The sequence below is a fragment of the Dipteris shenzhenensis genome, chromosome 19 (assembly GCF_047967505.1).
Source record: "Dipteris shenzhenensis isolate YYH24624 ecotype China chromosome 19, Dip_SZ_1.0, whole genome shotgun sequence".
In the NCBI taxonomy this organism is placed as follows: Eukaryota; Viridiplantae; Streptophyta; class Polypodiopsida; order Gleicheniales; family Dipteridaceae; genus Dipteris; species Dipteris shenzhenensis.
In genome coordinates, this window is record NC_141614.1 from 18,067,361 (window position 1) to 18,094,054 (window position 26,694).

The 26,694-nt window shown below is 41.4% G+C and overlaps 1 protein-coding gene across 1 annotated transcript in view; it reads left to right on the forward strand.

The window, feature by feature from the left end:
* HCF101 (ATP binding protein) overlaps nt 1–6,039 on the forward strand; it is an 83,944-nt gene extending 77,905 nt beyond the window's left edge. The window contains exons 12-15 of the mRNA XM_087390700.1: nt 4,118–4,241; nt 4,372–4,496; nt 4,646–4,768; nt 4,971–6,039. Of these exons, the coding sequence (XP_087246826.1) occupies nt 4,118–4,241; nt 4,372–4,496; nt 4,646–4,768; nt 4,971–5,195 (597 nt within the window). The 3' untranslated portion in view covers nt 5,196–6,039. The remainder of the gene's footprint in view (nt 1–4,117; nt 4,242–4,371; nt 4,497–4,645; nt 4,769–4,970) is intronic.
* The last annotated feature ends 20,655 nt before the right edge of the window (nt 6,040–26,694 follow it).

Here is a 26,694-nt window from a genome sequence, read left to right on the forward strand (position 1 = left end):
GTAGGAGTAGAAATAACTACACCTGCAGGCCTACCCAATGGATTTTTGGCAACACAAAATTGAGGATTTTGGGTAAGGTGACAGATAGCTTACTACACGATGTTGACATTTGGTAAGGTTGTCACTATTAACTTTCTGTTGAGAAAGTTAATGAAAGTGCAGTAAACAGTGTTTATATTTGCCAAGAGCATTGATACTTCTCTCTTGTACCTTCGGGTATTTAGATGGATACTGAGGGTTTACGCTACCCTACAGATACTATATAGTGAATCCAGATCTGAGAAGTAAATGCTAGAAAGATTGGCATGACATTGTAAGTTTACAACACTACTATGATTTTGAAAAATAATTTAGAATCAGGAATTTCAACAAGATGTTGCATATAGTTTACTCAAATCTTGGATGAGAATTGAGTAATTGAGTTTGAAACAATTTCTGAGTTTGCTCAGAGGATTCTAGAGCTGATACATCTTCAATTTACCATGCTTGGTAAACACATAGATTCCAATTTTTTTTTGTGGACACCACCTTGCAGATACCCTTTTGAAATCCGAGTTTGGAGTGAGAAGTATTGTCTGAGAATCATTGACTTATTTTCCTACCCTGATTTAAAAGGTGGGAGAATTTATATCCATAACTGGACTAACTAGGGCCTAAGCAACATTCCATCAGAGAGCCACCAGGGTACCTGGATATATGGAGCTTGGGTGTGTACTAGGAGCGTTAGCTCTGAGCACCTGATACTCTTCTACTATTTTGCTACTTTGCTATTTTTCTTACTAGTTTAGCACTTTCGCTTTCAGCAAGGGCCTTAGTGAGCCCTTTGCTTCAGCCCATAGCGGCTTGTATGAGTTACCTTTCGGTTTTGTACTTTGTCTCATAGGCCTATGAGACCTCCTGCAGACGTTAATACATCTCTCTCTCTCTCTCTCTCTCTCTCGTCAGTTCTCTCCACTGCCTCTCCGGCAGCGTTGGGATCTTTTGTCACTCGTCTTTTTTGTACCGTCAAGAACTTGAAAATTCTTGACCCCTCCATAGCGGAGAAGATTTTTGTACTGAGGATTAGGTCCCATGGGTCATTTTTGGCCCCCCAAGGACGATAATAAAATTCTACTTCTACTTCTACTTCTCTCCTTCCCTGTCCACCCCCTCCTTCCCTCCCCTCTTCTCATTCCAAGATTAGGCATCAAATGCTAGCCAGTTGAAGCCTCAGCTATTCCCATTTCCCAATTAGTATGTCATAAAGCCTCTAAAATCTACAACTGGTAGGTTATAAAGCCCCTAAAATATGTATGGGTTCATCTCTAATGCTCCTCAAATTAAAACATGCTTCCTAGGATAATGATCTGCTTTGAAGGGAAACCTGATGAGCTTGCAGAAGTTCACAACATTTGTATTTAGAGAATTCAAGTACGCTGAAGTTGGCTCCTACAATCCGAGAAGGTAGTCTTGATAGACCTTGGGAGATCATGAGTCCTTGGTGAAAGTCATGAAGAAGGATTTGGCACCATTGGTGGAGCTGCCTAGGTACCATGGGGGCATAATGGATGAAGTCAAGTATGCTGAGGTTTCCGGCAACAATCCAAGAAGGTAGTCTTGATAGACCTTGGTGGGTCATAGGTCCCTAGTTAAAGTCATGAAGAAGGATTGGCAATATTGGTGGTGCAACCTAGGTACCATGAGTTCATAAATGGATGAACTACCATGATGGATAACTGAAAAAATACTCTGCCTTGGGCAGCTCCTTCTCCATTGTGACCTCGAAAGTACAAGTGTGGCCAGTGCAAAGCTTCTTGACCCTACTGTCAAGTAAACCTTGTTAGTGATTTATTCATAAATGATACTAAAATCAGGAGGAGAGCCTAATTACTAGTTAAGCTGATTCGGTGCACTAGAGTTGTTGTGGTTGAACCCACAGATATTTGGTGAAATCAATAATATCCTAGACATGAGAAATAGAAGGGTGAGGAAGAAAATTGGACACTCTCCCCCAGCAAGACTGAAGGCAAAATGAAAAGAAATTTCGAAAGAGATATACACCACATAACATTATCCTAGCAGAGTTTGCAAATCCTCATAGATGCCTCTTTGCAGATCATTACCTATCTAGATCATGTTAGACTATCCAAACGGACAGATGCATGGCGACAAAGAGTACCATGGCTGGCTCTCTCATCATCTAGGAAGCTTGCAGCCGAGAGAGGTGAGTAGTGCTGGAACACATGAGTCTTCTTGATAGTTTTGCTCACAGGGCATGCCTATCTACCACTTACAACCATATTAGTATTAATGTGCTTGAGACAACAAGAATTCATCTAGTAATTAGGGATGATCTACAGTAGATATATTCCCATAGGACATGCTTATCCCTCCCGGTGGGGATGATCTATGGCAGATATATACATCAAGTCATTAGGGGTGATCAATGGCAGATATATCCCCCCCCCCCCAAGTAGCCACATGCAATGAAATGCCCTTCTATAGAGAGCATTTCCTCCACCTTGGTGAGGACAGCTTCATCAAGGCACCAGGGTACCTGCAGTAACGGATTACCGTCGGCTAGCTTAGGGCTTCATCCCACGGGTTTTAGATTGAGGCAGGACGTGAGATTCTGCCACATGACATCATAGAGATCTGAGGCTGTGTTCTGTTTGGGACACACAGGAGGTGGAGATGGAGTGTGTTCTGATGCAATGCCTCAGATACTATGAGATCTAGAGGAGATATCACCATCTTTTCACCCATGGGTACAGAGACATGGGAAGAGTTAAATGGGAGATGCGCCATACTATTCATATACAAGGCTACCTGGCTCAGATCTAGAATTATGAGCCTTGCCATAAGATGCGACCCCGAATAGTAGGAGATCAAATACTTCTTCACAGGTGAAGATGTACTTGGGCGACGGCACGAGCGTAAATTGGATTTCTAGACATGCTATGTCAGCAAGAGAAGGGACACAGGCCCAACAAGCACTCCCCCCATTCGAGGTACTGTCCTTGTGGCATCTTGACTTCAGGCTGCCTCACGCCACCCTCGAGTACTCACTACAGAATTGAGTCACGGACACCAGCAGCAGATCTCAGATATGTCCTAGAGATGCCGCAACTCTTGGTGGAACCCTAGTCGGGCCCACATAGAGCTCAGGCTACTCATGAATGGCAGATGACATATGATACAGGACACACTGCATGACACGACACGATCCACTTCAGACACATGGAGTTTTTTTCTATTTTTTTGAAGTAGCTCATTGGAGGTATGATAGACACTTCTAGTTCCGCCATTGGGGGGTGTACTCCATGCCAATTTCAGTTCTTGTTTCTCATAGGCTTTTTTGGCTTTATTTATTTCTTTCTGCAGTGTATCTGACTACCATGGATAATACGACCCCATGGTACACACCATATCTTCTAGAGGGTAATATTGGATCCAACTATTATATTTATACCTCCATTGAGGAAGGGTCTTTTTTTGTAAAGTTATGCTAAAGGTTGTGGATCTATCATTGTTCGATCTATACCGCCCTCTCATGATTGACTTCAAAGATTTTGCTTAGAAAAATGGGGTCTTTCTCTTGTAGAGGCTAGGACAGATACTCTGACCCTCAACAAAACACTGCTGATGGGTGGGTTAGCTAGCTAATTCTCTAAGCAGAGATCCATATAAATCCAGAGGGTCTAAGACATTTTCCTTTCTTTGATAAATGGCATGTGATTAGAGTGCTTACACTGGATCATATTCAATCTAGTTGCAATGACCATTGCCTCTGTAGTTCAAAAGGTTTCTCACCACAGTATAGGTTCTTTAGTTTTGGTCTTGCTTATATTGAATCTGTTGAAGAGAGAGGTCATACTCCTGAATTATTTTCTTTTGTGGCCTTCATTTGGAATTTTAGTATGTTTTTAATGTAAAAATTCTGCTCAAGTGAAATTCTTCTATGGAGAAACTTTGGAAAGGAATCTGTAAAGATTGCTGTCATCAGACCTGTGTGGTTTGATTGATGGGAGTTGTTTATTGCATCGATACTCAATTAGTCTTATGTTTCGATAAGCCTTGGAATATGCCAGGAGTTTTATATGACATGATGCCAGCTTTTGTTTTGGGTCTCCACCAGCTTTCAGCTTCTGGAGATAGTGGGCAACCTGAAGTTGTGAGTGATCCTGTGGGTGATGTAGCAAAGGTTTTTTCAGAGATCGGAGTATGTGTAGTCCAGCAGTGTGCCAAGCTTCGACAGGAAGGTACAAAGTTTGGTTTTCTTCATAACACTTAATGGTGGAGATCTTGTAGCGTCAGAAATTTGAGGGACTTCATGGAAAACAAATTTTGTGAAGTCTTTGGTGTAGGCATAACAGCTTTGAGTTTGTGCAGTTGCAACAGCTGTCATTTATGACAAAAGTATCCGTGCCTTTAGAGTAAAGGTGCCTGGATCATTGGAGGAGTTTCTACTTCATCCAGCAACTGTTCGTCGAAATGATCGATCTGCCCAGAGCATTGTATGTCCATAGATCATGAAAAATGGAATCAAGTTTTGTGGCTTGCATTCTTATCTCAATTTATTATGATTCAAAGTAAAACATCCTCTCTTGTCCCACTCATTTAAGACCTCTGATTGTGATTCGTAGTGTATTTTGGTTCTTGATAGGATGAATGGACAGGTGACCAGCGATTAAAGTATTCTGATGTTCCAGAGGACATCGAGCCAGAATCTGTTCGGCCAATGGGAAACTATGCAGTCTCTATAACCTGGCCAGGTGGTTTCAATCAGGTAAGACCTGCAAGGTTATAAGGAATTGTAGGCTGGTTCAAATGTCTCGAATTGATGGAGGGTGCCCATTAATGCATTCTGGGGTGATATGGATTAATGATAGTGTTTTGAAGGACAACTATCAATATTGAGCTTTTGAAAATTTCTGCCATCTACAGTGGAGGTAGTCTTGGTTGGATGACTTAGTTTAATGCTGATTCAGGTTGCTCCGTTTGACCAACTTCAAAGCATGGAAAGAATCGTTGATGAACCTGAGCCTGTGCCTGAAAGCAATGTGTCAAATGGCCATGTAATGCCACATCTAAATTCAATAGAAAACAAACAAGGTTTGGCGAGTTCCTCCCCCATCAGCGACTCTGGTGCAGCGGCCATCTTGCAACATGCAAAAGCTCTCAAAGAGAGAAACTCTGGCAGGAGCATCCAATAACTGTAGCCCTGTTAGAAGAAAGCTGTAAAGAATTTTATGGTCCTGATTCGAGCTAGTGTAAAGTTTCTGTATACCACAGGATATGGTGTGCTTTGAGTCTACTCACATTTGTATGCATAGTTAGTTACTCCATAGATAAAAGTCGTTGGACAAAATTTTCAGAATACACATATAGCATGGTTTAGTTTGTCATGTATATGGTGGCCCATATTCTGATGTCTTCTGAGTTGAAGATGTGATGAAATATCTGGTTTCTGGTTAATTTATAATAGCTTGAACCTGGTACCTTTTGTAAGTGCTGAGGACTGTGCTTCTGAAGTTCAACGATGAGACGTCACCAAAACTGTTTGTGGTTCGAAGGTGTAATTGCAATATGTGATTCCGGGTAAAAGGTTAGAATCACTTGAACTTCATTTATTGTTTTAAGTGCTGTGGGATGCGCCTCTGAAGTCATGAACTTGGTTGCTGCCTGAGTGGCTAGGATGGGCAGGTTGGAGCCTTTTTCTTACATTGGGAAATTGGAATATCTCAAATTTTATAGGTCTATCTAAAATAGAATTGATAGAAACATGCTCATTGCTTGCAAAGCTTGACAGTAGAAGTGGATGACAATGGTAGCCTGCAGCTAATGGCACCTGGGGCAATGTAGTAGTCATGATCCGAGTGCAACCCACAGACAGCGATTAAAGGTTGAAAGTCCAGAATCAGTGTTGATATCCAGTTGCATTTAATATTATTTTATAGTCAACCTTAAGCAATGGAAAGCAGCTTGGATAGTCAGGCAACATACTGTCATAACAATAACATTATGTCCAGATTTGGGTCTCATGTACCATGGCCTAGTCAGATCTCAACTCTTACTAACAATGCTTGCCCAACATATGCCATGATCTTGTTCTCTCTGTAACTGAGCTAGCTGGTTTTATATACATCTTGTTGTGTGAAAAGGTTGCATTGGATATGGGTGCCAAGTAGAATCTGTTAGATGCCTTGATGGACACTATACTACCTCTTGGCCTTGTGTCTTCTCACTGATTTGGGGTAGCCACTTAAATAAATGTTTGTAGGACCACCAAAGCTGTGTACTTGGAATGCAAGAAAGTTTAAATACAACAAAATGAAAGCGACCATGTTTTAATGGACTGCCATGGTTAGGTATGTATCCTCAGGAGGTCAAGGCTTAATTTTTTTAAAAGTTTCTTATCACATGGTATTAACGAATGCCATTATTTATTGCCAGTCTCACACAAGTTTTGCCTAGAAATGTAACTAATCATGTAAATTCTTTCTATCTTTACAGTGCCCTAGAAGCTGTCATAGTAGCCAGTGGGGCTGTCATAGTAGCTAGTCCCTACTATGCGTGATGGAGTTAATGGTTTTCTCTCTCGCATGTTCATACTATGGTCTACACTCATTGTTGGGCGTTGATGACGCGAGTGGGGATGTCCTAGTAGCTAGACCCTACTATGCGTGATGGAGTTTATGGTTTTCAATCTTATGAATGACTATCGTGAGGTTGAAACTGCACTATGTGTTATCATTTTGAGAGGATGAGTTTGTGCATGTTCTTGGATTCACCGAGATATATAGATATATGTAAGATATATAATATAATAAAGAATTATTCACTTTTTTTCTGTAATAAAAAAATCTCACACGTTTTTTGTGTGTAAAACAACCTTCGATGAAAGCCTTTATGCCAACATCGTTTTGACTACAAACATGACCATGTTTGGAGTCTTATTGACTAAGTTATGGCCAAAACAAGACTTGTTGTCCAAGCCCTCAAAGCACTTGAGGGGCTGCGCTAGCATAGCTAGTTGGGCTTGGGGGGCTTGGACAACCAATCTTATTTTGGCCATAACTTGGTCAATATGATTCCAAATATGGTTATGTTTGTAGTCAAAATGATCGGTGTGATATTAACAAAGCCATTTCTAATGTTATAGTTTCAAATTCTACATATTTAAAAAGTTTTTGTTTCATAAGAGCTTGAACTTATCATGCTACACATGGACATAATGTTTTGCCAACCATCATTGTATATCAATAGTTTGAACATATATACTTAGTAGTTATTAATAATCAATAATTTCAACAAAATCATAATCAATGATACTAAAAGGGAATCATTATTTGCTTCACGTGAAGGGGAAGATTATCCTTAACAAAGACGAAAAAATGAGCCCCAGACCAACACAATCCCTAGCTGAGCTCTAGGGGCGTCATCACACAAGTTTATTCTTGCTCATGGTGACATGAAGGAGATCCATAATTATTGGTTATAAGGTGATCAATGATTTATTGGTTGTATTATTACACATTCTACTCGTGTATTAATTATCCTTACTATCACATTAATTAGTCGTTCCTTGATCATATGGATAGCGAAAATTTAACGAGCTGCATAAAGTTGTTTCAAAGGGAAATCAGTAGAAGGAGCTTCGTGGGTCTCCCAATTTCATTTCTTTTTTGTTCGCTGCATGAAATCCTTACTTCGAGGCTCAAATAAAGATAGCAAGAAAACCCTTAAGCTCACAAATGTGTATTTTTTAGTGTTTCTTTTCATGTCTTTTCCATTCACAACTCAAAAAAAGCTCGCAAAAAAAAAAAAGCAAAAGCTCCCATGCAAAGCTCACAAAAAAATATCCCCCTAATGACACCAGCAGAACATAGTCCGGTGTAGAGGTATATCTCCAAAACAACCAAAATTGCTTGCCAAAAGCAATGCTTAGGAAATCAGGCATGAAGATAAGTCCCCTATCCAGAAAGAATATCATGAACAACCAAGCTAGTCCAGAGTAGATGTAGGATTGTCTCCCTCGGATGTGAACAAGATGGACAATGCAAGGAAGCTATGCGCTTGACAGCCAAGAAAAAAGTCACACACACTTTTTTTTTTTGGGGGGGGGGGGGGGGGGGAACTTTGAATGCTTTACATTAAAAGGTGGCTATCCCAAAACTGGGAAGTTGAAAGATACATAGCTGGAAAATACATCAAGAGAAAATCTTAGTTTAGGACAACTATACCATCATACTCTAGATAGTGAGTTTGCAGGTAATCAAAAAGAGATTGCTGCAAAGGGCCACACACACACACACACACACACACACACACACACACGCACCCAGGCATGCTTATTTTAAAAGGGAAAGTCATAATTGTTTATATTAGAAGAAAAGCCACCTCAAAGCGAGGAGCTATAAATTACATCAGCTGAAAATCTTTATATATTGTAAATATACATTATGATCTATGTAGCGAGTCTGCAAGCAATCAAAAGAAGATTGCTGCAGAGAACGCTTGAAGAGAGCGAACAAAGAAAATTTCGGATCACCAAAGAATTTATAGTTCCTGTCTATCCATAAAGTCCAAAGTGCCCAACAATGAATCCAAACAAAGAAAAGATCAAACTCCGGAGTGTGCAGATGAAAACCAAAGAGCCAGAAGAATTTCCCAAAAGTAGGAGTCGGGAATCTCGTTCTCAACCGCTGTCGAAGAAAATCCAAGAAGTCATGGGAGGACGGGCAAAACCAGAACAAATGAAGGACAATGTCTTGAGAAGTCAAACATCTGTGACAAGTAATAGGAGCAATGTGTCTACGTGCCAGCAGTTGGCTAGATGGAAGAACCCCTAAGAGAACTCTCCAAAAGAAGACCTGTTGTCAAAGAGGAACTTTATATGCCCAAAGTTGCCTTAGTCTTTTTCTCCACCACTTAGCTAGCCGATGCATTCGCCAAAAGCCTTATCTGAAACCCAACACCGAGGCAAAAGGATTTTATATAGTGCAGGCACTGTAATTTGAGATAGCCTCAAAGGACGAAAGGAAAAATCTCGGGAAGTCAAAATCCAATCCTCCAGCCTATCCTGAATTTCCAAAGGAGGAATTGGGACAAAAGGTGAAAGCATACAAGTAATTTTTTGCCATAGAGGATGATAATGAGATCCCAAGCCATACCTGTGGTGGCTGAATGAGATCCCAAGCCATACCTTGTGGTTGCAAGAGAAAACGGTAAAATAGTTCCATCATCATAAATGACATTCGTGTGAAAACATGTGTGCCTCAGGATCTATGGAGCGCTCTAAGGTGGATGGAACGTATGTGGACACATGATGAAGAGAGTGCTCATGACATGTATCTCAAGTCAATTAGGTTCCAAGATAGATTAGCTTGGACTCTTAAAGAGAATCTTGAGATAGTGCAAAGTGCTTTATTGATATTACTTCAAATGAACCTCCCTTTTATAGGTGAGGGTACTTACATCCATTTTCTTGCTCACATGTGGGATATGTCCTCCATGCCATGTGGCAGCTTGCCCTTTGCTCATACCTTTGCTCTACATGTGCTCATGGCACCACAACTCTCAACACCTCCCCTTGGTGCCATGATCCTTTGGCTATTGTAGGGTGGTCAGATGTGAGGCTACAAGATCAAATCCTCCCCTGGGTGCTTACATAGCTACTCTCAGGTGGTCAGCCTTGATTTACAAAATATAGGCAAGGTTGGCAAGGTTTTGGTTTCTCAATACATTCCATTGATGTCACCTTTTGGCTCATGGCTTGATGACGACTCCACGTAGTTGATTTGTTGGTTCTTCAATCTGCAATCACTTTGATAGTGACCCATCCTTCCGCAATGGTAGCACTTCGTTGATGTTTTACTGAATAATGCTTGTTCTTCATTATGGCTATTGCGTGTTGATGTCGATGTCGATGTCAATGCCTTCAACTCTCTTTCTTTTTTGAGAAGAGAGGATACACATTCTTCAAACTTTGGATCTGGCAAATTCTTCAAAGTGGTTGTCAATGCACTATACTCTGCAGGCATGCTTTTAAGGAGAATTGCAAGTGCATCTTTCTCTCCTACGTTTGCATTTATGCCCTCTAGTTGAGTCATAATGCTTTTAATTTTGTTGACAAATTGTGCCATGGATTCATTGAAGCCCATGTGCATACCATAGAATTCAATCTTAAGATGGATTTCTTGGTTTTTGGCTTTTGCACCAAACATTGTGTTCAACTCATCCCATGCATCCTTGGCATGATCCTTAGAGTTTATATGATGAATTATATGTGGACCCAAGTGCAATCCAATGAGTGATAGTGCTGCTTCATCTTTTTCCTTCCAAGCATCATTTTGTGCAGTGGGTATGTCTTCTTTTACAGTCTTCCAAAGCTTTTGGTGCATCGGGAGATATCTCATTTGTGTAGACCATGTGTGAAATCCTTCCCCGGTGAACTTCTCAACAGTTGGTGTGTGGATTGCCATTGCAAAGGTCTTACTAGTTGATGATACTTTCAAATCTGGCAGTGTCTAATTGCATACAATGATTTTGATTTGACAAGTGCGTAGAGCTCGAAAAAACGATCACTTTTCCTTTTGGGAGCATGTGCAAATTCTTCCTGGATTGCAAGTTATGGCTTGTTGAAGCTTTTGTGAAGAAGAGGGGCCTTTGATGATGTGGCACAGGGATTCACATGTTGAATTCCATATTGTGCTAAACAAGAGGCTGTGTGCTTAGAAGGCACTGCTGACTGTGCATGCTGATGTGGCTTAACTAATCCTATCTACTTGCTGACCAAGGTTAATTCTACCCAAGTTAAGTTAACCAACAGTCAATGACCACACCCAACTAACCAAGGTTAACTGTGGTTGGATTAACTTAACCACAGTTAAGCTTTATCCTGCCACGTGGCTTTTTATGGGAACCTTAGCAAAGAAATGGAAGCTTTGAAGCTTCTCTGCTGCAGAGACGACGACGGCGTGCGACGATGAAGATGCTGCAGAGCTGGTCGGCCAAGGCGGAGCTACCGTGAGTCGCTTGTGGATTTTTGTCAATTGAGTCTCGTGGAGCTCGTTAAGCTTGAGTCGACTGTGAGCCATCTCAGAAGGCTTTGCTAGAGAGGTCGCCTCGCTGGAGGTTACGTTTGATTGCAGGGAGGAGTGAGTTGTTCGAGGCGTGGAATGTTGCGGCACCGTCAAGGCTTGGAGACGAGAGCGCAGGCTATGGCTTTAGCCTTAGTTGGAGCTGCGGCCTTGGAGAGTAGATGTTGTAGAAGCTTTGTTGCTGGTTGTGGTTGGCTAGGCTGTTAGGCTGGAGTCACCATTATTGTTGGAGTCGGGGTAGCCGAGAGCTTTAGAAGCCATTGTATTTGAATGTGCTTGCTCGCTGGTCGCTGCTGCAGGTAGAAGATGCTGAAGCTTTGACTATTGCATGCCACTTGTGGGAGATTGCAAGAGCCGTGGAGCTTGTTCGTTGTAGAGGCTTGTTGATAAAGTCGGCAGCCACACTTAGAGAAGGGAGAGCCAAGCTCTCTGATAACTCACAATACTCACAATAGAATGCTCACGAGCCACACATTCTCTCATACTTCACCAAAATTAAACAAGGATAATCTCTCTCTCTCTCAAACACCCAATGGACGGAATTCTTTCACAAGAAGAATGAATCTAGATCTCTCTCACAACTCAAGAAACACTCTTAAGAACTCTCTAGATCTAAAACTAATCTTACATTCTGAAACTAATCTAGGAATGGGAGCAATCCTAGTGAACTACTAATGAGCTAAACTAGGAGAGCTAAACCTATGCTTTGATACCATGTGAAAACATGTGTGCCTCAGGATCTATGGAGCGCTCTAAGCTGGATGGAACGTATGTGGAAACATGATGAAGAGAGTGCTCATGACATGTATCTCAAGTCAATTAGGTTCCAAGATAGATTAGCTTGGACTCATAAAGAGAATCTTGAGATAGTGCAAAGTGCTTTATTGATATTACTTCAAATAAACCTCCCTTTTATAGGTGAGGGTACTTACATCCATTTGCTTGCTCACATGTGGGATATGTCCTCCATGCCATGTGGCAGCTTGCCCTTTGCTCATACCTTTGCTCTACATGTGCTCATGGCCCCACAACTCTCAACAATCCGCAATAGAATTAATGCCTTTTAAGGTAATAAAATAGGAATGTCTAGGTTCCTGTAAAGCCAGTGGAGGCTGAAAAGCTTTTGACCAGTGAATGCTTTTAGCCCTCAAGGAATTTCCCATCAGAGAATCGTGGCCATGCCATTCCAAGCAAGAAAGAATGTGCTTCCAATCAAGAAGCAAGTTGGAGACCAAAGGGCAACCATGCAATGTGCCATCAAAGCAACCAAGTAACACACACACACACACACACACACACACACATTTTTAAGAAAAATTTTAAAGTGAAAACTTTGACTGCTTTATGTTACAAGATAGCTATCTAGAAAAAAATTGGTAAGCTGAAATAATACATCAAAGCAAAAATGTCTATGTAGGAGAAATATACATCCTGATCTATGCACTGAGTTTGAAAATAATCACACACACACACACACACATTTTTCAATAGTGAAAACTTTTGATTGATTATATTACAAGAGTAGCAACCTCAAAACGAGGCAGCCCAAATTACATCAATTGAAAATCTCAATGTATGCTAGATATACATCATGATCTACGCACTGTGTCTGCAAGCAATCAAAGAAAGATAGTTGCAGAGAATGCTTTAAAAAAGCAAACAAGGAAAATGTAGGATCACCAAAGACTTTACAGTTCTTGTCCGTTTATAAAGTCCAGAGTGCTCAATAGCGAACCCAAACAAAGAAAAGATGAAACTCTCGTTGGGTGGATGAAAACCAAAGAGCCAGAAGGACTTCCCAAAAGGAATAGTCAGGAATCTCGCTCAAAGACGTTGTCGAAGAAGATCAACAAACTCACGAGAGCATAGACAAAGCCAGAATAAATGAGGCACACTCTCTTAATGAGAAGTCAAACATGTGTGGCAACAAGCAGGAGTAATGTGTCTACGAGCCAACATTTGCTGTCCAGATGGAAAAATGCCCAGAATTTTTCTGCCATGTTTAGAAATATAAGCCACAAGGATGGACCACTATCCGAAGATGAACATACAAAGGCCAGGTGCTAATTTCCAATACTCTAGCTTTTTTCGAAGCTTGACCATCACCCAATCAGTTTGTTGATGAGACGAGTGAGACCCCACCCCAAAGGGTAACCAAGATGACGAACTATATGAGTGGGTGGAATGATTTCCCCAGGTCATAAACGACACTGCTAGTCTTTAGAATGCAATGGGAGCAACTTAGAATTTTAAAAATTAACATGTAGACCAGCTGCTAAACCATAAATAGAGAGAGCCTACATCAAAGCAGAAAGACCATTCTGCATATTCTTCGGGGTAAAGAAAGAATCATCAGCATAGGCTTGAGCAACCATGCTGTGATTTGCATCCAATTCCAAACCATGAAGTGAGTCTGTAGCCACGAGATGATCAATATATTGCAGCATACGATGGGTAGCAATGGCATACAATAAAGCACTAAGGGGACATCCTTGACGGATCGAACAATGAAGAGTCCACTCGTCAAAGAGATCTCCGGAAAGAATGCAAGCAGCATTGTTGTCCCTATAAAGCCAATAAATCACTTGCTATATTTTTGTTCCAAACCCAAAAGCTCCCATTGTTTGCAAGATGAAATCCCATTGAATTATATCAAAGGCTTTTGCAATATCCACCCCTGTAAGAGTAGAACATCCTGTTGCATGTATTTGGCATATTCAATCCCAACACAAGCATTGGCAATATTATCTGTGATGTGCCTATGTGGAATGAAGCCATATTACACACACAAACACGCATGCACGCACGCACACACACATGAACGGATGAAACGAGAGGGTCGTTTTTCTTGGGACATGCTTTGGACCTTCCTTATTCTGGATGAAGCCACGTGCAAGCTGTAAGTTGAGTTATAGGCAATGAATATCTCTTCCAGCATCGAGCAAAGAAGTGGAGGTGTGGTGAAGCTTCAACATCAACTGGGAGTGGATAAAGGCCCAGGAAATCCTTCTTGTCTAAACACATGATCACGTCTCTACCTCTCCACCCCGAACGCTAGCATCTATATATACTCTCTTCAAAGGACTAGCTCATAGCTTTGATGCCCTATCTCTTTTAAATAGCATCTTGGAAAGAAGATCCCATGTGCACGTGGGTGAGAAAAAGGGCTTGATCACAACGATGGATGGAGGCTCTCGCCTCCAAGGGAGTTCAAGGGTCTAGAAGGGGGTTGCAGGGTTTGAAAAGGGGATAGGGTTGAGAGAGCTATCTAGGTGTTTCAGGGTTCAGGGGGGGTTGCAGGGTTTACAAGGAGTCAAGGGTTGAGGAGTCAGTAGCTAGTCTCCTTTGTGAATTTGAGGGGTATGGGATGAGGAGGAGGGACAAGGGAGGAGAAAGCAGGAAGGAGGAAGGAGGAGGAGGAGGGAGGAAGGAGGAGGGGAAGATGTTTTTCAGCAATTTACGTAGCTTCAACAGATGTTGAGGGATTCAGATGAAGTTGTTGCACAGAGTGAGCAAAAAGTGGGGGAGATTAAGGAGAACATCCGTAGCCTTAGGATGAGGGAGGAAGGAATCAAGAAGCAACTTCGTCATGTACAGAGCAAGATTGTGGTATTGATGGCTGCAATAGTTAAATCGGATGCCTATCCTACTATGCAACAGGGTCCAAAATGCCTGGTCTGCCATACCCCCATCATAGATGACTGATGTATCCGATGGCCTGTGTGCTACCACCCTGTGCACGTTTTTTGATTTGGAGTGTTTGTGCATACAAAATCGCTATGTAGAGAATACCATTTGCCATTGCCTAGGTCATGGATAGATCAAATGTACCTGCCTGCTACAACTCTCTATGATGAGAAAGTAGATGCTATAGCTCAATTTGCCATTTGGACAAAAGATCTTAAAGACAAGGAGCTCAAATTAAAGAAGTCCAAGACCGAACCTGACTGCGAGGAAAAGAGCCTGAAGGGAGGAACCATCCCCCTTCAGGAAAGGAGCAAGAAGGCCAAGCCTACAACCCCCCTGCAACCAGGAAGCTCAAATCAAGGAAAGAGGAAGTGGCATGAAGGGAAGGGCCGGGCCCCTGCAAGAAGGAGCCAGCCCCATTTTGGAGAGCAAGGAGGGCCGAGCCTGCAATCAGGGAGCTCAACAAGGAGTGCTTGAGATGTAATCTGAAGTAAAGGAGTCTTTGAGATTGTAATCTGTGTAATCTGTGTGTAATCTATTGAATTGTTAATCTTCTCCAGAGTTTACTTGGGCAATGTTTTCTCAGCTATGTGGCTAGATAGTGTCCTTTGATCCACGTCAGCGTGGTGATAATAATGAGACAAAATATTTTGATTTGATAAGTAATGTGAGACAAAGATTTTGATTAGATCATAAATGTGAGACTGAAAGATTTCGATTAGTGAACTATTGTCAGACGAAATATTTCAATTAGACAACTAATGTGAGACGAAAGATTTAGATTAGACAACTAACATGAGGCTGAAGAATGAGAAGGTTGGGCTCAATGAACTTTCTCCCTATTTATTTAAGTGCAATGCAGACACAACTAAGAGCCCATTATGAAGTCTAGCCCCAAACTCTGTACACCGATCCACCTTCTGCAAATCTATGGCATACCTAAAAGACTTTGGGATGCTTTTGTTCCATCTGAAAACAATGTTGAATGGCATCCTTGCAGAAACAGACCCGGAGAAGGAGGAAAATAGGTGCGAGGAGGACATGTTTCAGTGGTGGGTGTATTACTTGGAGTCCGCACAGATGGTGAATATTAATTTCCCTAGCTATTGTTTTTCCTACTCCTTTAAGGTACTTGTCAAGCTCATGATGTAGGTTTCTTTTGACAGGACATGATAGAGGCGCGAAGATTTATAGAGCGCAAAGAGCAGGAACCCCTAGTTAAAGGAGTTACTATGGGCGTATAAGTCAGTAGAGTGAAGCAAGCAGTGTGTAATCCAAGTGTGTGAAGAGGTCTACCATTGTGTAGTAGACTGGCCTCAAGAGCTGGGAGATGCTTGCTATAGAGAGGTTGATAAGATAGTTGGGAGTCTGGAATTTCCTTGAAAAAGCAAAATGTCGTCGTGTTTTGAAATAATAAAAATCTTGCAGACATTCCTTGAACTTGTGGATATTCTCATGGTGCTTGTAATACCTGATTTTGTATCGACCTGCTTCCATGTTAGTACTGAAATATTTTAAGTAGCCCGATGGTTGAAATATGATGGTTAACTATAACCAGTCTAAAGGGCACTAGCACTATGCAACAAATTTTAGGATAGCATGACAGTTTTCTAGGGATAGCATGGTAGTAGTGCAGGATTAGTACAGGATGAGTTATCATCAGCGCGGTGGTTGGTTACACTAGAATATGAACAGCCACCAATGTGGTGGTTTGCTTCTATTATTACAAGATGAATATATTCATTATGGAAAACCAGTGCATGGTTGTTGGGATATACTAAAAGCCAGCATGGGATTATATGTGATGGTTAACGAAATGATAAACAGTCTAAAGGGCATTGTTTTACTATAGCATTGTGCAACAAATTTTAGGATAGCATGGTAGTAGTGTAGGGATAGCATGGTAGTAGTGCAAGATTAGTGCAAGATTTAAGTTATCGCCAGCATGGTGGTTGGTTTGCACTAGGATTTGAGCAGCCACTAACATAGTGGTTTGCTTCTATTATTACAAGATTAATGGATTTATAGGATGTGTGGATTCGTTATGGGAAACCAGTGCAGTGGTTGTTGGGATATACTAAAAACAAGCATGGGTTTTATCATTTGGGATTTACAAAAACAATTTAATAAAACTAGCACGGTGGTTGTTTGGGATATACTAAAAAGAAGCAGTCTCAATACAAATTCCATTTTGTCGGACAATTGGAGATATGGTTTCCCTACAATGAGACTACATACATTTTCTTAGTACTATCTCAGTGGCGTAGTTGCAATGTTCTCACAATCATCATGATCCCCTATGATGCACGCACTATAGAAACAAGAAAGTTTTCTCATTTTAATCAGTTGGTTGTTTGAAAATCCCCATATGTTGTGCAGACCACGAACTCCTTTAACTTTCTCACAATCATGTTGGCTTCTCCCAAAATGCTGTTTATTATTAAATGCAATGACCTTTGGCATGCTTATGAGCCATATAGCGAGCAAGTGCATGGAAAAAGAAACAATTCAAAATTGTAAATAGTGTTGGATTTATTAAAATATCTTTGCACATGCACAAATTGCACTTTTCCAACTTCTTCCATTTTAGGGTGAGTCTAGATACCAATACCAACAACTATCAATGTTTTAAGACAACCATGCACTAGTCCCAATGAAAGTTTCTTTGCTGTAGTAAAAATAAATGTTGGAAACATTTTCTAGGATTTGAAACTTTTATGCGAAAAAGCTTAAAGTTTCGGTAATATTTACATATTTTTCTTCTAAATTCAAAAGAAAATGTATTAAAATATACTATCTTCTATCAAAATTGTATTAATAAATATTCACCAAGTTTTTATACTATTATACTGTTGGACGTTCGATTAAAACATGCATGCTCCTAGCCTCCTCCAAGCTCTTTAGGCCAGTCTAATGTACTATTGCAGACCTCTTCACACACTCAGATCACACACTGCTTGTTTGACTCTTCCGACTCCTCCTTTCACTTGGGGTCCTCTTCACCCTGGTCTTTGTACTCTATATAACTTCGTGCCTCCGTCATGTCCTGCCAAAAGAAACCTACATCATGAGCTTGACAAGTACCTTAAAGGAGCAGGAAAAACAATAGCCAAGGAAATTAATATTCACCGTCTTTGTCGACTCCATGTAATACACCCACCACCGAAGCATGTCCTCCTTGTAAGTATTTTCCTCCTTCTCCGAGTCTGTTTTTGCAAGGAGGTCATCCAACATCATTTTCAGATAGAACAATTTAATCATTCCAAAGTCTTTTGGGTATACCATAGATTCGCAGTAGGTGGATAGGTGTACAAAGTTTTGGTGCTAGATTTCATAATGGGCTCTTAGCTGTGTCTACACTACACTTAAATAGGGAGAGAGTTCATTGAGCCCAACCTTCTCATTCTTCAGTCTCACATTAGTTGTCTAATCGAAATCTTTCATCTCACATTAGTTGTCCAATCGAAATCTTTCGTCTCACATTAGTTGACTAATCGAAATCTTTCAGTCTCACATTAGTTGTCTAATCAAAATCTTTTGTCTCACATTTTTCCCGGTTTATATGCTTAGGGATTAATTTATATGCATCCAATGTTCATAATCATTTTGCACTATGCGATCTCTAAATCCATCACATGCAATCCTAAAGTCACATGCCTCCATTACATGCAATCCTAAAGTCATCAATCGGAATAGTGCCAATATATTATTTCATAATAAATAATTTAAGGAAGGCGATGGTCAAGGCTATGGTCAATTGAAAACAAATATAATCCAATGGTCATATTCATTTGCATCCATCCTAACACTTAAAACCTAAACCCATGCATCCATGATCCATCCTATTACATAAAACCTAAACCCATGCATTAATTGAAATTTGGAATTTAAAACACTATGCAATCCCTAAATCCATCACATTAAATTCTAAAGTCGTTAAAAAAGAATGTTACCAAAGAAAACTATATAAAGTAAACTTTAATCATGATAAACTATACAAAGAAAACTTTAAAAGCATTTTCTATTTTTCATTGAAATATAATTATATGAACTTTCATCACAAGCTCTCTCTCTCTCTCTCCCTCTGAGTCTCTCTCTCTCTCTCTCTCTCTCACACACACACACACACACACACACACACAATTAAAACTTATCTCTAAAGTCATTAAAGAAAAATGTTACCAAAGACAAGAAATTAAACTTTGCACATACTTCTTCCATACGTTGTCGTATAGGATTCTATTGCATGTGAGACAGAGATGTATGCCAATTGCCGTGCTCTTAATCAATTGAACTTGGTTAAGAGCACAACAATTGGGATTACCACCCAGATGCCTATGTGATGGCGACATGGAAGAAACAAAGCCCAAACCCTAAACACAAGATATTTACAATGCACAACAAGACAATTCTTATCTGCAATCAAAAAACAAGAACACATTCAGAATACAATGAGACATTGAAAACCCTATTGCCATCATTGCCACAATTCACGAGTCACTATCCTCATCATGTTCGTCAATCAATGTCCTCATATTTAGACCCATGTGGAAGGCAAAAATTTATTCCCTCATCTTGATTAGATTCATCCTCCTCATCGCTATCCTCCTCAGATGTTACACCATTAGTCCCAGTTTCATCCTCTTCTTGGGGTTCTGGAATCTGCAATGATGGGACTGCTTCAGGTTGTATAGCATTAGGCGAGATATTGTAGGTCCACTTTGGAACTTTCTCCTCATATCCTGCATCTCCTAATGTTTCGAGGATTTTATGATTGGCATAGAAGTACACTCACTTCTCAGCCCGATTCTTTAGAAGTCTATTTTGTAAAGTACTATGAATGTACTTGTAATGACTCCAATTTCTTTTTGAGCCTGATTTTGAGTATGTATGAGAAAGAACCTTGATTGCAATCGGGTGTAGAAGCTCACACGTGCCACCATTCATCATCCACCATTTCCAAGGAGATGTAGTTTCCGCCAATGCTTGGACATCGCTCGATGTAAACAACCCCTCCTTGCATCGATACTTGGCTAACTCATTATGACACTTTGCAAACTCATGGTTGTGGGGATAATATTGTCGCACCATCTAATGAAAATCATGCATAACAATTGGGATCTCTTCAGGCTTCATTTTCCACCACTCGAGGTCTAAAAGGTACCCAACAGTATGCAATGGATTATGAGCTTGCTCCCATCGCGGCCTAAACAATTGCCACAATTCCTTGCATTTTGTAGCATTAAATGGTATTCTCTCATTCTCTTGGCCCGGGCAAGCAGGGGGATTCCTCACAATAAGAGCTTGCTCAACACTCCAAAAGGGCATCCATGCTTTTCCGATTGTTGGAGACTTTGAATCCAAAGCCCTAAGCACATATAAAATAGGTTTTATAGCATTAGCGGCATCCTCAAACCGTTTTCATAATGCAGAGGATCCCAATTTTTCTTTCAGGTCATGCATTTTCTCCCTTGTTTCCCTATCGTTCAACTCTTATTTTTCACCAGAGATTGCAAAGTATAGAGACGTTGCTTTGATCGTACTAACTTGATGATGTCTTGAGCCTCCAAACAATCTCTTTGAACCATGGCACTTTTTTATACCAAGCTTTCAATGCAGGATTTAAAGTATGCATACAACATGTAGATGCATATAAATTGGTATACTCCCTTTGCAATATTCTACCTGCCTTTTTACAACTCTTGGCATTATCCATGACAACCTGAACAACCTTTTCAGGGCCTAACTCTCTTATAACCTTTGATAATACACCAACCATATATGTCCCCGACTTCTTAACATGTGAGGCATCAAAGGAAGGCCTCCGGAGCCATGTGGCGATATAACGATCACATTTAATAAAGTATGGTGTTTTATGCTTGTCCACTCATCTGAGACAATTGTGCATCCGGTGTTATGCAATTGCTCCAAAATGCTACGATTTATGTGCTCTTTCTCTTCTGCATATGCCTTATCTAACAATCACGTATACAATGTATGGTAAGAAGGAGGCTTGAAGCCTGGCCCATAGTTAGCAATGCAATTCCATGCAGCTCTCATATCATCATTATCGACCATACTTAGTGGATATCCTGACCGTAAGATTGATCTACCAAGCACATACTATGCATTCTCCAAATCTTGAATCCGGATGCTCTCAACTATCGTGGTTTGCCTCAAGCTAGGAGTAGTATTTAGCTTCACGAGCCATAGGTGGCAATCTATCTTGCATGCTAGTGTCCACACAAGGAGTTCTAGCATGGGAGCATGCAACACTTATACTTCCGTCACCGTGTATGCTTACAGACTCTACTCCACTTATACCTTGACTTTCCCAAATTTATCTTCTTCGTATTTTTCCAGAAGCTTGCAACTTCTCTGTCAAGGTGCGAGCTACTATAGTAGCTCTTGGGGTCGCACAACATCGAATGCTCTTTCTTGAGTCACCAAGCAAGTGGCCCCTTCTGCCAGGTGCTCCCCCAGATTTTTGTATTCCACAATACTTGCATTTCCACTCAACCTAGTCATGAACATTAATAACAAAGTCCCACTCTAGACCATGTGACTTACGTTTTTCCCCTTGTGCACGTGGAACAACTCTTTGAGAGGATTGTGACACCCGCATAAATACTCTCCTCGTATCTTGGTTAACAACCTCACTAGGTGGATTAAGCATTGGGTAGTGCTTGTTTCGGCAATGAGATCCTCTTCTGCAACTCCTTCTTCAACCCCAAGAACATATTCAGGCATATGAATACTAGCATGGGCATGACACATCCATAGTTTTCCAAGTCACAACTCATCCTGAAGATTGTGGATGAGCATTTCTAATGTTAGGCATTTTTTATTGTGCATTCGTAGTCGCAACACATGCCCTATTTCTGCTCAAGTCATTGCCATCTCATCTCCCCCTTCTCTCCATAGCTAAGGCCCTTAGCTTAAGAGTCAAGACTGCTCACTAACAATCGCATTCATTGGCACTCACGATCGTGGTCTGCAAGTTCCCCAAAACGGAAGGAGTCAGAGTATAGACCACCCTCAAGAACACACAACAAACACTCGCATCCACTAGCCCTTGTGTTCATGGTCTAAAATTTCCCCAAGATGCAAGGAATCGGAGGAGAAAACCACAACCATAGGTATAATGAATGCTGACTCACTCTCCCCCCCTTAGCCTTACAACTATTCAGATCCAAATCGTGGTTCACTTTCTTTCCCAACTTACCAAAGGGTTTTAGGATATGAACCACAACTAGATCGAATGATGAGCGTCTATCGCCATTTCCACCAATATATAGCCTCGGGCCACGTGGGAAACTAGGATTCTGCAACCCACAGCACCATTGGTACACAAGACACTACCGACTATAGTACTCACATTACCGGTGGTAATAATAATTATCTTGGCGGTGTATATAACTTTTTAGTGTAAAAAAGGTCAGTATTTCCGTCGGAAAAGGGCATGTGCCTTGTAGTGCAGGTGGGAAGTATGATAGAAGGATAAAGGACAAGAAAGTTTCTCAATGCTTGTTTGCCAATGATGAATGCTCTAAGGTGTAGCACATGCCTCACCATCTACTCGTTAGAGAATATCTCATTTTGGCTTCTTCAAAACAACTTCATATTTTTTATTCTAGAGGATGTTGTACAACGTTTTTATTTGATGAATAGTTAAAATAGTTCTATTGAAAGATGTTTTTTGGCCAACATTATTCTCATTTGTTGAGTATTATGGTTGTATATTCCATGTTATGGCATAGAAGTCAGTCATGAAATTTCTTCACTCAAGTAATTTGTTAAGTTACGAAAGTCCCATAATATGGTAATGAAGTCAATATTGCAATTTATCAAGTCACTCATGCTACTAATTCAATCAATGAATTTAATAGCAAGAATTTGAGAACAATCAAAAGACTTTAGAAATTACATTTATGTGGTCGTACATAGCTTGGCTCGCTTCTGGCGGCTTGGATTTCTACTTGGCTCGCTTCTGGCTGCTCGACTTTCCGACTACCTCCTCGCCAACTTGTACCTCCTTCTGTGTTACATATGCCAAGTGTGACACTCTTTCTATGCTACTAGCCACGTGTTGTGCCCTTTAAACCTCATCACCTCTCAATGGTTGAGAGGATGGCTGCTCTTCACTAGTGGCCAGGGACGACGTAGGACATATCTCATGCATAAGTTGTTGTACAACCTTCTTGTCCCAGCTCTTAGCCATTGTGATATGATGATCTGATGCAAGAAACCTACGCTTGTGCTTGGACCACGCACCCATCCATTGTGTTACATCAAACTCTTGTGCAAGAGTAGGGTCTATATTGCATGCTTCATTGAAGTGGGTCTTTGCATTCCCAATAAATCAGTCAACCCAAAGCATGACATTTGTCTCCCATGGCACTTAGTTGGCAAGGTCATCATGACCTTGAGACTACAAATTGCTCTTAGCATCATAAAGAATCCTCCTCTTCATAGTGTTGACTCTCTCTAGACTAGGCATGGTTGATTCCATCTCACTCTCCTCCATGTTGCACACCCTAAATGGGGTTTTTACATAGTGACGGGCAAAGAGACGGAGAGATGGAGAGAGAGAGAGAGAGAGAGAGAGAGAGAGAGAGAGAGAGAGAGCTTGTGTATACATGTGCATTACATGGATGGGAACCGTAACTACTATGTAAATAAGAATAGTAGTGATTGTTTCATTTGCTATTTGGTATTTAGATCTTCAAAGGCACATCAAATGTTTAAAAACAAGGTCATGAAACCACTATAACCTCGCTATCTTGGAGTTAAACTAGAATTGAGAGGACTAGGGCTAAGAGGGAGAGGTTATATATAGACATAAGTTTCAAACACAATGAAAAATCTAAAGGAGAATCCAATCAAGTCTACACTAAATGAAGCAAAACAATATATGTTCAACATGTGATAACACATTGAATCCATGTTGATACATATATATTGCCTAGATCATTATAAGTTTTAAGGTTGGAAGAATGACCCAATTACTTAGGAGTGTTTTTTGGGTAGAGAAAGCAAGTTTTGAAACGCAAGGTTTTTCTAGAAAGACCACTGGATTTTCCCCTTGAAGAGAAATTTCAGGGATGTATCGAGCCTAAAAAAGAGAAAGATCTATGAAGTCATAAAAGGGCACTCTGTAAGGTGGAGAGAGATTAGAATTCTCCCAATAAATCTCATTTAGTTTCTGTAAGTGATCGTCTTAGTTCATATGTTTATTCATATTTTAGGCCATGTTGTGTGTGTGTGTGTGTGAGAGAGAGAGAGAGAGAGAGAAATAAACACAACGAATGTAGATGTGACCATGTGAATTTTGTGCCATCAATTTCTCAAAAATTTGAGCACCTCTACAAAACGTCGAGGAAACTCCTATTTGCTGACACGGCCAAAATCCAACTCATATCCCGGCCAAAGTGTCTCAAAAATATGTATACCTACAACTTGAGGAAAATGATCGAGACGAGCTATCTTTGGGACAAAGATATTTCACGCAGTTAATGAGAAACGATCTCTTTCTCCCTTAGCTGGATGTCGTGAGGACAGTTTCCCACGATAATCATGATCTTCGTACTGATAAGGTACACTTGTATGAAGAAAATGCTGCAGGATTCAACAAGACCAGTAAGCACATACACGAATTGCAACTACTAGCAAGATGTTCTGTATTATATTCTCAATATATTGGACACAGTCATCGTTCCATATCTGCGTGGATTTGCACGAGAACTCAACTTAACAATATATTTGTGCCTCGTAGATTCCGTAAATCATCCACGAATTCATATTACTAGGCCAACAAGATCTAGTAATCTAACAGCAGCTCCATGAATCGAAGTAATTCGGGTGCATATAGTAGAAACACTAGCCATATGCACATTGTTAACGCTTGAGTTCCTAATGTCTTCGACATTGATTAAGAGCAAGAATTTAAAACATACCGGGTTTTTTCTTCGCTATTAGGAATCACTAGTCCGGGATCTTGTTCCAAGCTTCGACCCGCGACAGAGGAAAGCCCTTCCCAAAAACGAGCACATTGGCTGAAATCGCATCAAATGAGGATTAGCTGATTACCGAACTTTTCTTTTACTTCGTCTCTCGCAATGGCAAGACTAACAGCCCCGAAATCGAATAATTACCAGACAAGCAGGCGCTTTGACACCGGGAAAATCCGTGGCCTGATGTTCCTTTTGACTGTGATACAATTGCTCTTGAGTTTCCACAAAGCGAAGCAACACACTAGATATCTTTTGAGAGCCGGCATGATCCATCTTCTGCTGCTGTTTCTCATTGCGACAACTTCCCGCCATCGTGAGTTCATGCGAGTATCCCCCTGTAGACTTGCATTTCTTGAGAATGGACTTTAACTCGGGTTGGCCATTTCGTCCCGATAGACTCGACAATGTCCGCTGATAGGTAGTCTCACGAGGGGCAAATATAGATGCAGATATGACTGGAGAGTAGTGAGCATTATCAGCTCGGATAGACTCTTCGACGGGCATTTGTGCAGTAGCACTTTCACATTTCACATTGACATTGTTCTGCATGTCATCAAAACTTCCTGAGAGAGCAGCGTTGAACGATTTCGGCCTTTGCAGAGGAAACAGCTGATCCAGAGCACTACATGTAGGATCTTCCATCCCCGAAGGCTGCATCTGTTCTAGAAAAGAAACAGAGCGACGATCTTGAGGGCCAGAATATAGTTTTTGAGGTGCCATACCGGTGGATTTGTACTCATCAACGAATGGAACACGGGACGTACAAGAAAGAGATCTGTCTAGAGTTCCACGATTGATGAATTCCGACATTGTATTGGACTGGTTGGTCGTGACAGTCTCTTTAGCCGGAACGTCTGAGGGTTGAGGAGATGCGGGTTTCAGAGATGCGTTGACGGTCTCCCCAGCATCTTGCCCGACGAGGGCATCAGACAAAGAAGCCACGGAAATAAGACAATTAGCCAGAATCGAAGGGGCAGTGGTAGATTGGGCAACATTGGAGGCGTGGCTGATTTCACCAGAACTGTGAGCAACTGAACTGCTAGGAGACGACGGGGGGAAGTCTTGGGCGCTGATGGAAGAGGACAGAGGCGAGAAATAGAGCGGAGAAGAAGATGATGAGCATCGATCACTATGGTAATCCAAGGTACTTGTGGGAGAAAAGTCAACCTCGCCTTTGGCATTGCTATTTGGAGGGTACTCTGAGCTGCTAGAGTCGGTAGTGTCACGGGAAGCTTGATCAGCAGATCGATGAGGAGTCTTTCGGCCTGCTCTTCCCGGCTGAGCTCTTTTGGAAGAGCTTTTATACAGAACGGGCTCGGAGACGCATGAATCCGAGTCCTCATTAGTAGAGATAGAGACACTTGCACCTCTCTGATGGCCCTGGAATCTCGCGTTCAGGAGGCTCTTCATCTTGCCTGTCAATGATTTAGGCGATTGCGCTGCGGAAGATGGCGTGCTGTAGGAGCGGTGATAGGACCTCGTGTGCCGGATCGGAGGTAAGTTTAAAGGAGCGAGGCGCTCTTCCTCAGAGGGATATTTTGGCTTTCCAGGCTCAGCTTCCCAGTGGAAAGGAACGGCCCCGGATAGTGTGGTAGATCTGTAATCAAATCGACCGGAGTCTCCATGCAGGTTCGAGTCGGCCTCTTTCTTGAGAATGCAGCTCGTGAAGCGCTGATCGTCCTGCAAAAGCGAGACGAGAGAGGCCTCGTGAGCGTTGGCGAGGCCAGAATCGGTGGAGAGTGGAGGGGAAGGATGAGGGGAAGCGGGAGGGGGGACTGAGTGAGACATGACGGCGGATGGTCGAAGGGTGGAGCTGAAGCATGGGCGAAGAGGAGGAGTGGATGGGGAGCAGTGAGGGAAGTGAGGTGCTATGGCGGAATTTAAACAAGGAGGCAAGGAGAGGGACGTTA